The sequence below is a fragment of the Vombatus ursinus genome, unplaced genomic scaffold (assembly GCF_900497805.2).
Source record: "Vombatus ursinus unplaced genomic scaffold, bare-nosed wombat genome assembly UNPS02009062.1, whole genome shotgun sequence".
NCBI classification, from domain to species: domain Eukaryota; kingdom Metazoa; phylum Chordata; class Mammalia; order Diprotodontia; family Vombatidae; genus Vombatus; species Vombatus ursinus.
In genome coordinates this window covers 17,148,505-17,161,002 of record NW_020948840.1, presented here as the reverse complement: position 1 = coordinate 17,161,002, position 12,498 = coordinate 17,148,505, and the positions used below count along the sequence as shown (strand labels likewise).

The following is a 12,498-nucleotide window of genomic DNA, read 5'->3' as shown; positions in this document are numbered from 1 at the left end:
CCTTTGAACAAGTGGAGTCTGCCTGAGGCTTTATACCTAGTCATGTATTATATATATTCATAAATATGTTAATTATTTATAGAGTCATGATTTCATCAGCATGGGTACTCCCTCTCCTCAAGATAGGTCACAGCCCTTCTACACCATAGCTGATGGTTTTTGAATGTTGCTGTGGCCAAAAAATTAATCACCTCATGGCCAGCCTTCTGGTAATGTCTGAGTGTAGCTAATTTGGTCTTGGTGGCCTTGTAGACCACCAATTTTCTGAGCCCATACTTGGAGCCTATCCAGAATGGGAGAACAGTCAGGATTTGTGCTCCAAAGTGGTATAGCCTCTGAGAACCCAGGGAACGTGATGGGTCATCCAAAGAAAAGGATGCAGTCAGAACATTTGTAACTGCCATACCCTGCTCACAGATGGGCTTTCTCCCAAGGAATCCAAGTGCTTTATGAGTGCTTTATGATCCTTGAAAGGGCAGGAGGAAACAAGGCTGAAGCTGAGACAAAATCACAGGACCCCTCAGTGGCAGAGATGGAACCACTGGACATCTTTCAACTCCCCTGCTGGCCTGGCATTTTTCAGCTATCTCCCAGCAAGTTTTTCTTTCTCCTTCCTTCCCCTTGCTTTCTCTCTCTCACTGAGGGCATAAAGGAAATCAGGATGCCACAGTCCAATGGACTGTGAGCTCCTTGAGGGCCGGTGCTGTCTTTTGCCTTTCTTTGTATCCCTAGTACTTAGCACAGTGCCCAGCACATAGTACGTCCTTAATAAATGTTTCCTGACAGACTAAGCTTCCAGACAAACTCTTCTTCTTCTTTCTGATAATTTTAATTTGTTTCATTCTCCATGTCGGAAGAAAAAGAAGAAGAGGAAATAGAGGTGCCATAGCATTTCTAAATTTGAATGTGGAAATAAGGAGTGTGTGGGTTAGAGGTTACTAAATCATCACCATAATAATAGCTAACCGTGTGAGGTAGGTGCTATTATTACCTCCATTTTTACAGATGAGGAAACTAAGGCAGAGAAAGATTAAATGACTTGCCCATCCTGGGTACACAACTAGGACGTATCTGAGGCCAGACATAAACTCTTGATTCTGTCCATTCAGTTCGCCACCTGACTGCCTCTCAATGTAAGGTTGCCCAGTATGGGATCAATGAAATGCAAATCTTTTCGTGAGAGTAGCTCTGACTGAAGGATCTGGAGTTTTAGTCATAGCAAAAGAGGCTATAGAAAAAAGCAAGTGTTCCTGAAAGGGACTGGAATGTTGGATTTTGGTTATGTGATTCATCCTCTACTTCTGTGAGCTGATGTCTTTGCTCACAGTGGCGTAGGTACCTGGGGTGGAGATGCACCCTTTAGTTGGGAGCTGAATGAGTGAAGTTAGGAGGCTCTGAGTTTAAGGGTTCACACTTTTCAGGCACAGAGAAGAGAGATACGAACTATGGGTTACATAATTCTGGCCATCCAAATGGTGCCACTTACAACATGGGAAAACTGGGATTCTGCTGAATAGTAGGGGGGTTCTGAGAGCCACATACCTCCATAGCTTTGCAAGTTACCATCCTTTTCTCTCTCCACTATGCCATACCCATCAATTCTGTTTGAAATTATCTTGTTTTCCTTCTCCTATCACTCATGTTCAACAGTTAAGTGTGTGTGTGAAATCTCATTTTGGCATAATTTAATTTTCTTGGAACATCAATGTCCCTGGCCCAACATATTTTTGAAAGCTGGATAGAATCTCAGAGGCCATTTCATTTAAAAGACTGGGAAACTAAGACTTAACAAGGTTAAGTAATTTGCCCAAGGTTTTATGGATGGTAAACATCAGAGGCAGGGTGACTACTTGTATCCTAGGTCCTCTCATTCTGATAGCTCAACCAATAGGTCTTAAACAGGCTCAGCTGGTAATGTCCAGCTGAGACATCTGAGATTTCTCATGAGCATGTTTAGCTCAAACATCTGCGCCCTTCTTTGCTAATCCAGATCCTTACGAGCAATTGGTAGCCTGTGGTTCACTCATGCAAGGCAGACAGTGATATTCAAAGGAGGACAGTGAGGAATACTTACCACGTATCCGTTTTGGATGTAAATATCCCCTCCATGAAGGCCTCTGGGGGCATCCACTTGACTGGAAGCATGGCACATCCTCCCTTCCTGTAGTAGCTTGCTCTGTAGGACAGAAGAGGAAAGTGAAGTCACTCTAGCCAGGGCATTGAGCAGAGGCTCTGACTGACAACTTGACAAAGTATTAATTAAGAAATTAAAATTAACGAGGGATTGGGAGGGTTGGTTGAGGGAAGAAAGATCATCAGTTAAAATCATTAGTTGGATCAAGGAGACTCATGAGGAATGGAAATAGGTGAAGAAATCAAAATGAAAAAGAAAATACTGGCTTCAGCAAAGGTTTTGGAATTTGTCTGTTATTTTATTATAAATCTAAAAATTACATCATTAAAGCCTTTTAATAAGAATGGCCTTGATGAGCCATATCAGCAGATTGTGCAAATTAGGATAATTTAGAACAAGGGCTGTCTTATTCGTCTTTTTATCCCCTATGGCATCTAGCTTTGTGCCTTACCATGCAGTAGGTGCTTAATGAGTGTGTTGCTTGGATGAATGAAATTGCCCATAAATATCATTCACGGATCTAAGTTGCTTATGTAGATGCTCAGAATCACCCACGTGCATGCCTTCCACCATTCCTTCCTGTCAAGGTGTGTGGGGGAAGGTGGCCCCAAGCTGACTGATCAATGATTCCCTTAGCAAGGGAAGTAGTGTGGGATGGGCAACAAAATCATTTGGACAATAGATAATTGGTAGATAATTGGCAACCAGCTATAATATAAAAAACTTCTAAATATAAAAGCCTACCCTAATGGTGCCATACTGTACTGATATAATAATGACTGCAACAATAAATAACTAACATTTAAGGTTTGCAAGGTACTTCAAATATATTAACCTTGCAACACTCCTGGGAGATAAGTACTATTGTTATCCCATATTATTGTTATCCCAATTTTATAGATGAGGAAACTAAGGCAAACAGGTTAAGGGACTTGTCCAAGACCAGACTTGAATGAATGAGCTCAGTATTTTACTCTCCTTTTCTCAAATTAACTTACAAATTGTTACACTCCCCAAATAAGTCATCATACCCAGAGATGTATTATTACAATGATATTCATCTTACTTAACCCAATCTTTGCTTTTGTTCTGGCTCAAAGAGCAAAAGCTTTTGATGATGATTATTTTGTCAATAATCCAATGGGGTGGGAAGCATTTTTTATGCACCTTCTATCCTTTGGAGAATCCAAAGATAAAAATGAAACAGCTGTTGTCCTCAAGGGGCTTGCATTATACTGACTGACAAAAAATGAACTGTATACAACAAAGTGATTTGTCAAGCCATTCAGGAAGTCAGTGGTTGTAACACTAGGTTTTGATGCTGGGGCTCTGGCCACTGTTTTCAGTAGCCTACAAATAAAAATTTAAAGAAGCAACAGAGCAAAGTCCATTAACTCTTTTCTTTCTAAGCAAGATGTTCTAAGGAACAGCTAGTTTCCTGCTAGCTTCAAGAAAAAGCTAGAGTGGTAAGATTGTTGGACTTGATTTCAGGGACTCCTGGGTTTGATTTTGCCTCTGAAATGTACTAGCTGTGTGACCATGGGCACATGACTTAGCCCCAGTTTCCTTCTCTGTAAAAGGGGGATAATAACAACTGCAACTGTTTTAGGGTTTGATCCCAGAGCCTCCTGAATCCAGGTCCAACATCCCAATGACTGTCTTACTGAGTCCATCAGCACATCTCATCAAGGGAAACTGGGTGTAGCTTTGGGTGTGCATGTGGTTAATGGAAGGTTAATGGTTGTTACCCACCTGTAGATGTCTCGAGCCATTCCAAAGTCTCCGATTTTGGCCACTCTGCCTGGTCCAGCGCAGGTCAAGAGACAGTTTCTAGCAGCAATATCCCTGGAAGAGAGAGGAATAAGAAATAAGAAATGTGGGAAAAGAGAGTATTTACACAAAGATTAATTTCTCTTCTTCATGTGATGTCCAGAAAACTTGTTCCTCTGTCCTACATTTCCCGGAGTATGCTTCACTATGAGAGACTACATTTGGGGGCTCAACACCTTTTAAAGGAGTTGGGGAAAGAGATTAGCAAAGATGATAAAAGTGTCTGGTGGGATAAAAATGAACTAAAAATAGTGGAACCAAAGGACATTTTGCAGAAGAGCACAGATGCAGTGGTTTTCTAGGAAATTGCCCCCCCAAAAGTCAGGGGTGCTCTTTCAACCTCTTTAGCTTCTATTAAAGAAAATTCTAGATATAGCATCCTGAAGTTATCAAATTTTTAAGCTATATTTACTCCCCACCAGGTAAAGCAATGGTTCCACCCCATGATTTCAATAGAATGGGGCTCTCAGTGTGAGGAAATTCCCTGTTAGGGAGTTCCAGATCTGTTGTCCAACAGCCTTGGAATTGCTTGGGGTCATTGAGACGTTAAGTGACTTGCCCAAGGTGGAATTCGAACCCAGTTTTTCTACTCCAAGGGCAGCTCTCTATTCACATTGCCTTATTTCATTGCATAAAGCAATATTATTCTCTTTGTCTAAAATCATTTCTTTACACTTCAGGTAGTGTCTCTAGGCTGGAGTGCTCCAGGATTGGCTGAATAAGTCTAAAGCTACCCCATCTTAATTCTTTTTGCCTTGATAGACTTCAATCATACCACCTTTCCATCTTTCCTGACTGGAGTCCTCATTTTTTTTTTTGGTCTATCATTATACAGAAATCCCTTCATCCCCTTGGTCCCACAGATCTGTGAAGAAAGGTCAAAGGAGTTGAGTCTATGAAACACTAAGAAGAAAATATTGGGTTGTCAGATTTTCAAATAATTATGATTCTGCGTGAGATAGAGGCAGAAGTACAGACACCTCACATGGTTAATCTGGAATTTTCCTTGATATGATTAAAGAACCTGCTAATATTCATCAACTATACTACCTTCTGCTAATACATGTAAAACTACCAATATATGTAGAAATAAATGATACAACCTGAAGAAATCTAGAACATGTGTTTAATGACTTTAAATTTGTGAGTAAGAAAGTTATGGCCTTTGGAACACAGTGGTGTCATCATCTCTTCTTTCAGTTAAAAACTATGACTTTGGAAGAGAAAAGAGGCCATAGAAAGGGATCGGCTGGACATGTAGATAACCTGTCTGGTTCTGGAAAATGAGGCAACACCCATGTAAAGCCCAACTATCCCTGTCATAAAAGTAGATGTAGAACTGTTTGCCCTTTAGGGGTAGATAAGGAAAAGGAAAAGGGAAAAGCTGGTGAGCTGTTCCGTATGTGTCGAGAAAAATATTCCTGTACTTGCAGGTACATCTACCAAATGCATACAGGGCAGGAGAAAAGATGCATAGCTAGTGCATGTTATCTTTGGCTTCATATGGCCACACCACATGAATTTATTAGTCACATTGGACTGCAGCTGCTAAGTTCTCCTTAATCCTCTGCCCAAGCAACTCCTCCATGGTAAGGCACTGAGCCAACCCAGCTTGTATACCTATGAAATGAGAGACTGGATGATCTCTCAGCCCTCCTCCAACTCTATTCATCTAGGATTCCATAAGGAGTATTGCTACTGTAGTCCTCCTTTTGACCAGCAAGGAGGAACTGGTCAGAGATGTACAAGTGTCATGAGCCTTTGGAGAAAGTGACCATATTAGAGTTTATTATAACAAAGGAAGATAGTGCTGAATTTCTTTAGACATGTGCCCTAGACTTTAGGGAAGCAGATTTCAAAAAGATCAGAGAGCAGATAGGATGACTCTATAGGTTGGAGATTCCAAAAGAGAAGCTAGCTCAAGAAGGATGGGATACTCTAAAAAAAAAAGTATCATTATCCAAGCAGTGAAGATGAAAAAAGAGGCAGCTAAAGAAATGAATATGGCTGCACAGTATGGTCTTTTTTCAGTTCAAATTCTTAAAGATCCTATTTTTAAAAATGGAAGGGTCTGTATGTAAGGATGAACAGAAAATCATAATGCATACTGTATTAATGGTGTCTAGACTAAAGCCTAGAATGAATTGTGACCTGCAGAAGATTTTAAACACGAGTAAAATGTTTTAAAGGCCATATTAAGAGCACAAAGGACCAGGAAGGCTAAACCTATCACCTAGGGAACATAGTAGAATGTTCACAAAGGACAGAGAAAAGTGGAACTCCTCAAATCATATTTTGCTTCCATATTCTCCATTAAGAGAATGTATTTCTTGTTCCATTCGTCTTTGAAGGGGAAAGGATAGCTTCAGCATGGGTTAAGGAGAAATTGAAATGCAAAAGGAGATAGTAACCACTTTGAATGAATTGAAGTCTCTGGGCTCACATGAATCACTTGTCATGATGTGATTATGGAATCGCTGTTAGTAACCTTTGTAGTTACGGGGAATGGAAGAGAGGTATCATGAGATTAGATACGGGAAAAATCTAGATTTTTAAGAAAGGGAAAAAGGTAGATGCCAGCTCCAGAATGATAAGCCTGGCATTAAATTGTGGCCAAATTCTAGAAGAACTTGTTAAAACAACAGATGGTTTGAATTTGGTTTAAATATGCGAAAATTGAATTTCATTCAACAAATGTTTTTAATGCACAGTGTGCAAGGCACTGCTTTTAAATGCTGTGAGTGTAAGGGAGTCCCTGACCTCAAGGACATGACGGTCAAATACAGGGATGATATACACGCATGTATATGTGTGTATGTGTGTGTATACACACATATACATATCTCTCACACATATATATGCATATATATTTATGTATGTATGTATAAACATACATAATCACAGGTAAAATACACTAGGGGCAAAGGAGAGATCCAGACAGTTTCTAGGATAATCTAAGGAGGAGGTAATCACTTTCTGTTGGAGGTGGTGAGAAGAGGAAGCACTTTAACTGAGTCTTGGGGGATGAGAAGGATTTCAATATGAGGAAATGAGGCATAAGGATATTCTCAATCCTGCATTAATGCACAAAAGATGGAGAAGATTGGACACTACTGGGAAATAACTAGTGGTTCAATTTTACTGGTACACAGTGTATGAAGACTCATGTTCAGGAGAAGCTTGGGAAGGTATGATGGAGCCTTTTTTTGTCGGGGGGTGGGGGAAGGCTAGGGATAGTGGTACTTAAATACCAGACTAGAGAGGAAAGTGGTGATAGAGGAAGGGTGGCTAGATAGCAGCCCCTCTGAAAAAAATAATCTGGTGATTTTAGTGGACAAGTTCAATGAATCAACTGTGTTGATGTAGCATTGCACAAAGCTAATGAGTGCAGAACAAGGTGGAGAGGTGATAGTCCCTCTGTATTCTTCTCTAGTTAGGCCAGTTTGGAGTATTGTGTTCAGTTTGGCATGCCACATTTTAGGAAGCACGTTTACAAGTTAGAGAACACTGGGAGGAATGCAATGAGGATGGTCAAAAGACTGGAGGATATATCATTGACAGAAAGAACCGGAGAAGAAAGGATTTAAAGGGTTGGGGGCAGGACCTGTGAGCTTTGTTCAAGTATTTGGAAGGCGTGTTCTGCTTGACTTGGAAGGGTTGAACAAGAGGCAGTGGGTGGAAGTGGTAAAGAGGCTTCCATGAATTTGATAGAAGTAAAAATGCCCCAACAATTAGAGTAGAAGGGGCTGCTTCTGGAAGTAGTGACTATCTCCTCTCTGGAGGCTTTTAAACAATGGCTAGATGGCTACTTGTTAGTGACATCATTAAGGGGATACTCAAGTCAAGTTGGACTAGATGACTTCTGGGCTTTTCTTTGACTCGGGTCCTCCATGTGCTCACTGGCTACTCAAGATCCCTCATCCCCCCAAAGCGGCTCTTCTGCATTTCATCAGAGGGTTAGCGAGCTGGGAAATCATGGACAACATCTAGTATTTTTCAACATGTGAAGCAGAGTATCTCTTGAGAGATGCTGTGTACAAACAGGATGGAGAGATGTAGGATGAATGATAATATAGTGTGAAGTGCATTCCCAGCTGGCTGAACAAAGTGTGGACTAATGGTGACAGGGAGGGAGGCCTCTGGTGTGCTGCAGGGTCCTTGTTTTCTTTGGTCCTCTTTTCTTCAGACAAAGAAACAACAGGCAGGCTTATAAAACTGGCAGATGGCACCAGGCCGGGAGGGGTGGCTAATGGGAGAGATGAGGAATCCAGATTCAAAATGATCTCAGCTGGGTGGGGTGATGGTCCCTAGCCAGACAAGATGGAGTGCAGCAGAGCAGCACTATATACTTAGGGTTAAGGAAATCAATTGCATAATTATAATATTTGGGAGATATGTTTTTTTGTGTGTGTGAAAAAAGACCTTGAGGTTTTGGTTGACCACAAGTTCAATATAAACCTAGAGTTATACGAGGCTACTAAAAAAAAAAAGGTAATGCATTTTAGAGGATCTTAATAGGCATTTAGTGTCTAGATAATGGGAGGTAATAATGCGACTATTCTGCATCAGCCAGACCACATCTTGAATATTGTATCTAATTGTGACCACCACATTTGAGGCAAAGTTATTGACAAACTGGAGTTCATGTGAGGAAGACGATGAGAACAGGGAATGAGAAGACAGGAGAGCAAGATGGCTGTTGTGGAGGAGAGAATAGACTTATTCTCAGGGGTGCTCTGAGGTTCAAATGAGACAATGGATGTAAAGCACCTCACAAACCATAAAATGCTATATAAATGCCAATTGTTGTTATTATTATTATTATTCTCCAGTCACCAGGCTTCCAGTCTTGTGATGACTTCATTCCCTAAGCCTTCTATGGAACTCCTGCTGAGCTCAAGGAAAGTTTATAGAACAGTACAGGGTGAGCTAGTAAATGTTTAGCTACTGGGCTTTCAAGGAAAAAAAAAAAAATATATATATATATATATATGCACATACCTTAAAGTTTAATCTGTATTATGAAGATTTTAAGCCTAGACAGTCAACAGAACAATAAACCTAAATCAAAAGGTTGTAGCCATGACTCCACCCCTGGCTATTCTGAATAGCTTCAGAGAGAAGAACCAAGAGGTAAACAGGTAGAAGTCACTGGCAGGTAGGTTTGGGCTCTGTATACCAAAGTTCTAACAATTAGAAACCTGCCTAAATGGTACAGGCCACCTTACAAGGGACTGAGCTCCTTGTCTCAATCAAATGCTCAATTAGAGCATCAGGGATTTTACCGAGAGGATTTCTACTTTGGTTGGGAGGTTGACCTTTGAGGTCCCCTCCAATCCCATGCTTCTTTTTTTTTTTTTTTTTTTTGGCTAGGCAGTGGGGTTAAGTGACTTGCCCAGGGTCACACAGCTAGTTAAGTGTCAAATGTCTGAGGCCAGATTTGAACTCAGATCCTCCTGACTCCAGGGCCAGTGCTCTATCCACTGTGTCACCTAGCTGCCCCCCAGTCCCCTGATTCTTCACCATGAAGCATGGTGACTGGTGCCTCACTCTTTCATTAAGGATATGGTTTTGAGAGAGGTTTTACAAGGAACAGGTGGAAGAGCTTTCTGAAAGAAGGAACATCCGACATAGTAGGGGATGGAGTTCTTAACTAGATCTTGGAGCTGGAAGGGAAGGGACCTCACGGACTGTCTAATCTGTGAAGCCCAGTCCATCACTGTTTCCATTGGACCATAGCCTGCTGTTCTATTTTTAAAGAAACTGATAGACATTCGTGTGTCTGGACTGCTTAAGGTGAAGCCAGCCAGGATGAAGGTAGGGGATAGATGAGACCACATAGTTAAGAACAGACAAACCAGAGAATCTTGGATTTGGAAAGAACCTCAAAGGTATCTGGTCTAAGCTTTGCCTGATTAAGCACAAATATCTCCAACAAGTATTTATGCAGACTTCATCTGAAAGCCTCTATGGAGGGGGAAGCCCACCACTTCCATTACAGTGTTGAACATGTCTTTGAATCAGTCCTCCTATGGCAGTCCCCTGTGTCTCATCTTTCTCTACATGCACTCCAGCTTGGCGATGCCCTTTCAAAAATATGGCGGCCAAACATAGTGCAACAAAAGCTTGGAGCATTTGCATAAGACCCTCCTCATTGGTAGAGAGAATGCTGACTCAGGGGGCAGAGTGGGCTTGAGAACTTTGGAATCCCTTCATGAGGGCATTCCACCATCATACCTTTTACCAATGAGAAGAGTCTTAGATGGATGCTCCAGGCTCGAGACCTGGGTTACACTTTGTATAATAAAACCTCTAGGTTTTATTAAGGGCACCTTGGGGTGTGTGGGTGGGAAAGGTTGGGGAGGAGGAGAAAGCCCTACTACACTATAGTTTCTAAATCTGTATAATGGGAAAATGCTGCTTTTCACCCACCCACTAAGAATAGTGAAGTTTTACTTACAAAATGATTGAACAAGCTTTGCAAAGGGCCCATTAATCCATTTTACTTTTAAGGCTGACCTCAGGCCTCCAGATATGAGGACAATAAATAAACAAGGAACAGCAGCACGTGTAACATGGCAAATACTTCCAGTGGGGTCTCTGATCTAAATACCCTTTAGTCAAACATTTAAAGTAAGGTTTTGATAGGGAGAAAATGAGATTGATGAAGTAAAGAAAATATCCTTGCAGATTTCATAGTTTTAGAAACCTTGAATTCCATGCCATTTTCCCTCTGAAGCCCTGTAAAGTTTGCGACTGCCATGATATCAGCGGCTGAAGCTTCTTCCCTCCCCCCTCCCATGCTGGGTACAATAACACGGCCGAGGTTCCCAGAATAAATCATTTACATTTCTACCGCTGGAATCAGAATGACGATGCTGATTTTACAGATGGGGAAACTTAAGTCTCAGTGGATTCAGTAATCATTTAGAACACATCCCTGGCTGATTAAGAAAAATATCCTTGTTTTTGCAGCATGCCTCTCGGGCTCTGTCCCTTGTTCCTGTCTCTGGGCAGGTCTGTGCCCTCGCAGCCTAATGAAAGCCAGGCTGCCCGAAGCCAGAGGGGGCAAGAACAGCCAGGTCCTCCAACTTACCGGTGAATGAAGTGGTTTTCTTCCAAGTACTGACAGCCACAGGCAATGTCACGAGCTATGTGCAGCAGGTCCAGCATAGCCAGGGAGGAGGGCTGGTTCTGGAGAGACAGAAGTCATGACATCCCCCCAGTGAAAAGCAGATCATGCGTGCTTAACCAGGGAGAACAAGAGTTATCATCACAACTCACATGCAGGAAAGAGAGGCTTGTATTTATAGTCAGAGGCCCTGTGCTGAAATCCCAGTCCTGACGTGTACTGTGTAACCCTAGGTAAGCTTAACCTCTCTGGGCCTTCAGTCCCTCAACTATAAAATGAAGGAGGAGCAGGTGGGCTGCCTATTAGTTATTTTTTGCCACTGCCATATAATTAGTTCACCTCCTTTTCTGGTTCTGCATCTCTCTAATGGCATCCTTTGCCTCATATGTATGTAATATGAATAAATAATGATAATATTTTGTTGTTTTTTTTTGCTAGGCAATGGGGTTAAGTGACTTGCCCAGGGTCACACAGCTAGTAAGTGTTATGTGTCTGAGGCTGGATTTGAACTCAGGTCCTCCTGACTCCAGGGCCAGTGCTCTATCCACTGCACCACCTAGCTGCCCCATGATAATATTTTAAATCTATGATCCTATGCTGTGCAGAGTATTTTCTCATTTGTTCCTCCCAATAATGCTGTGAGGTAGATATTATTATACAACTTGTACAGATGAATAACCTGAGGATAAGAGATTAAGTTAAGTGACTTGCCTAGGGTCATACCACCCGTAAGAGTCAGAACTGGGATTTTTAACCTTGGTTTTCCTGACTCCACATCTATATTCTACTCGGCTTCTATAAGCGTGAAAATCTTAGACACAGTAATTGACTGAGTTGAGGATACATTTATTGCTGCTGAGATCCCTGAGTAGGTCTACTAGAGTCCCACGCTGAAGAAGCTGTTGCATATTACATCTGAAGGGCCACAGTGAGCCTCCCATCTGCTTTCCCAGACTCGAGTCTCTCCCCATTCCAAATGGACTTTCATTATCTCACTCCCTTGTTCCCTCCAGTTCACATAATTAGAACTGACATAGCCCTTTAAAGGTTATAAAACTCTTTATGTACATTATCTTATTTGAGCCTGGCATCAGCCCTTTTGAGATACATCTTATCTTATCATCCTCTTTTTACAGATAAGGAAACTGAGGCTTAGAGAGGTGACAGTGACTTGCCCATCATCACAACAACCAATAAGCACCAGAAGGTGGGATTCAGACGCAGGTCTCTAGGTCTGACACTTTACACTATACTCGCTGTCTCCTGTTGATTAAATACCTATCTATGAAGTGAAAGGGGTTGGGCCAGCTGGAGATACAAAGATGAGTAACCTGGGACAGAGGTTGTGATCCAGATGTACACAAATAACTCACATAAAACTGAATAGGGCAGCTATACGGCA

At 41.6% G+C, this 12,498-nt stretch overlaps 1 protein-coding gene across 1 annotated transcript in view; it reads right to left on the bottom strand.

The window, feature by feature from the left end:
• The window catches only part of ALK (ALK receptor tyrosine kinase), a 970,895-nt gene that overhangs the window by 7,626 nt on the left and 950,771 nt on the right, over positions 1–12,498 (bottom strand). The window contains exons 21-23 of the mRNA XM_027850364.1: positions 11,061–11,158; positions 3,887–3,979; positions 2,075–2,176 (exon numbers count right to left, since the gene is read on the bottom strand). Of these exons, the coding sequence (XP_027706165.1) occupies positions 2,075–2,176; positions 3,887–3,979; positions 11,061–11,158 (293 nt within the window). The remainder of the gene's footprint in view (positions 1–2,074; positions 2,177–3,886; positions 3,980–11,060; positions 11,159–12,498) is intronic.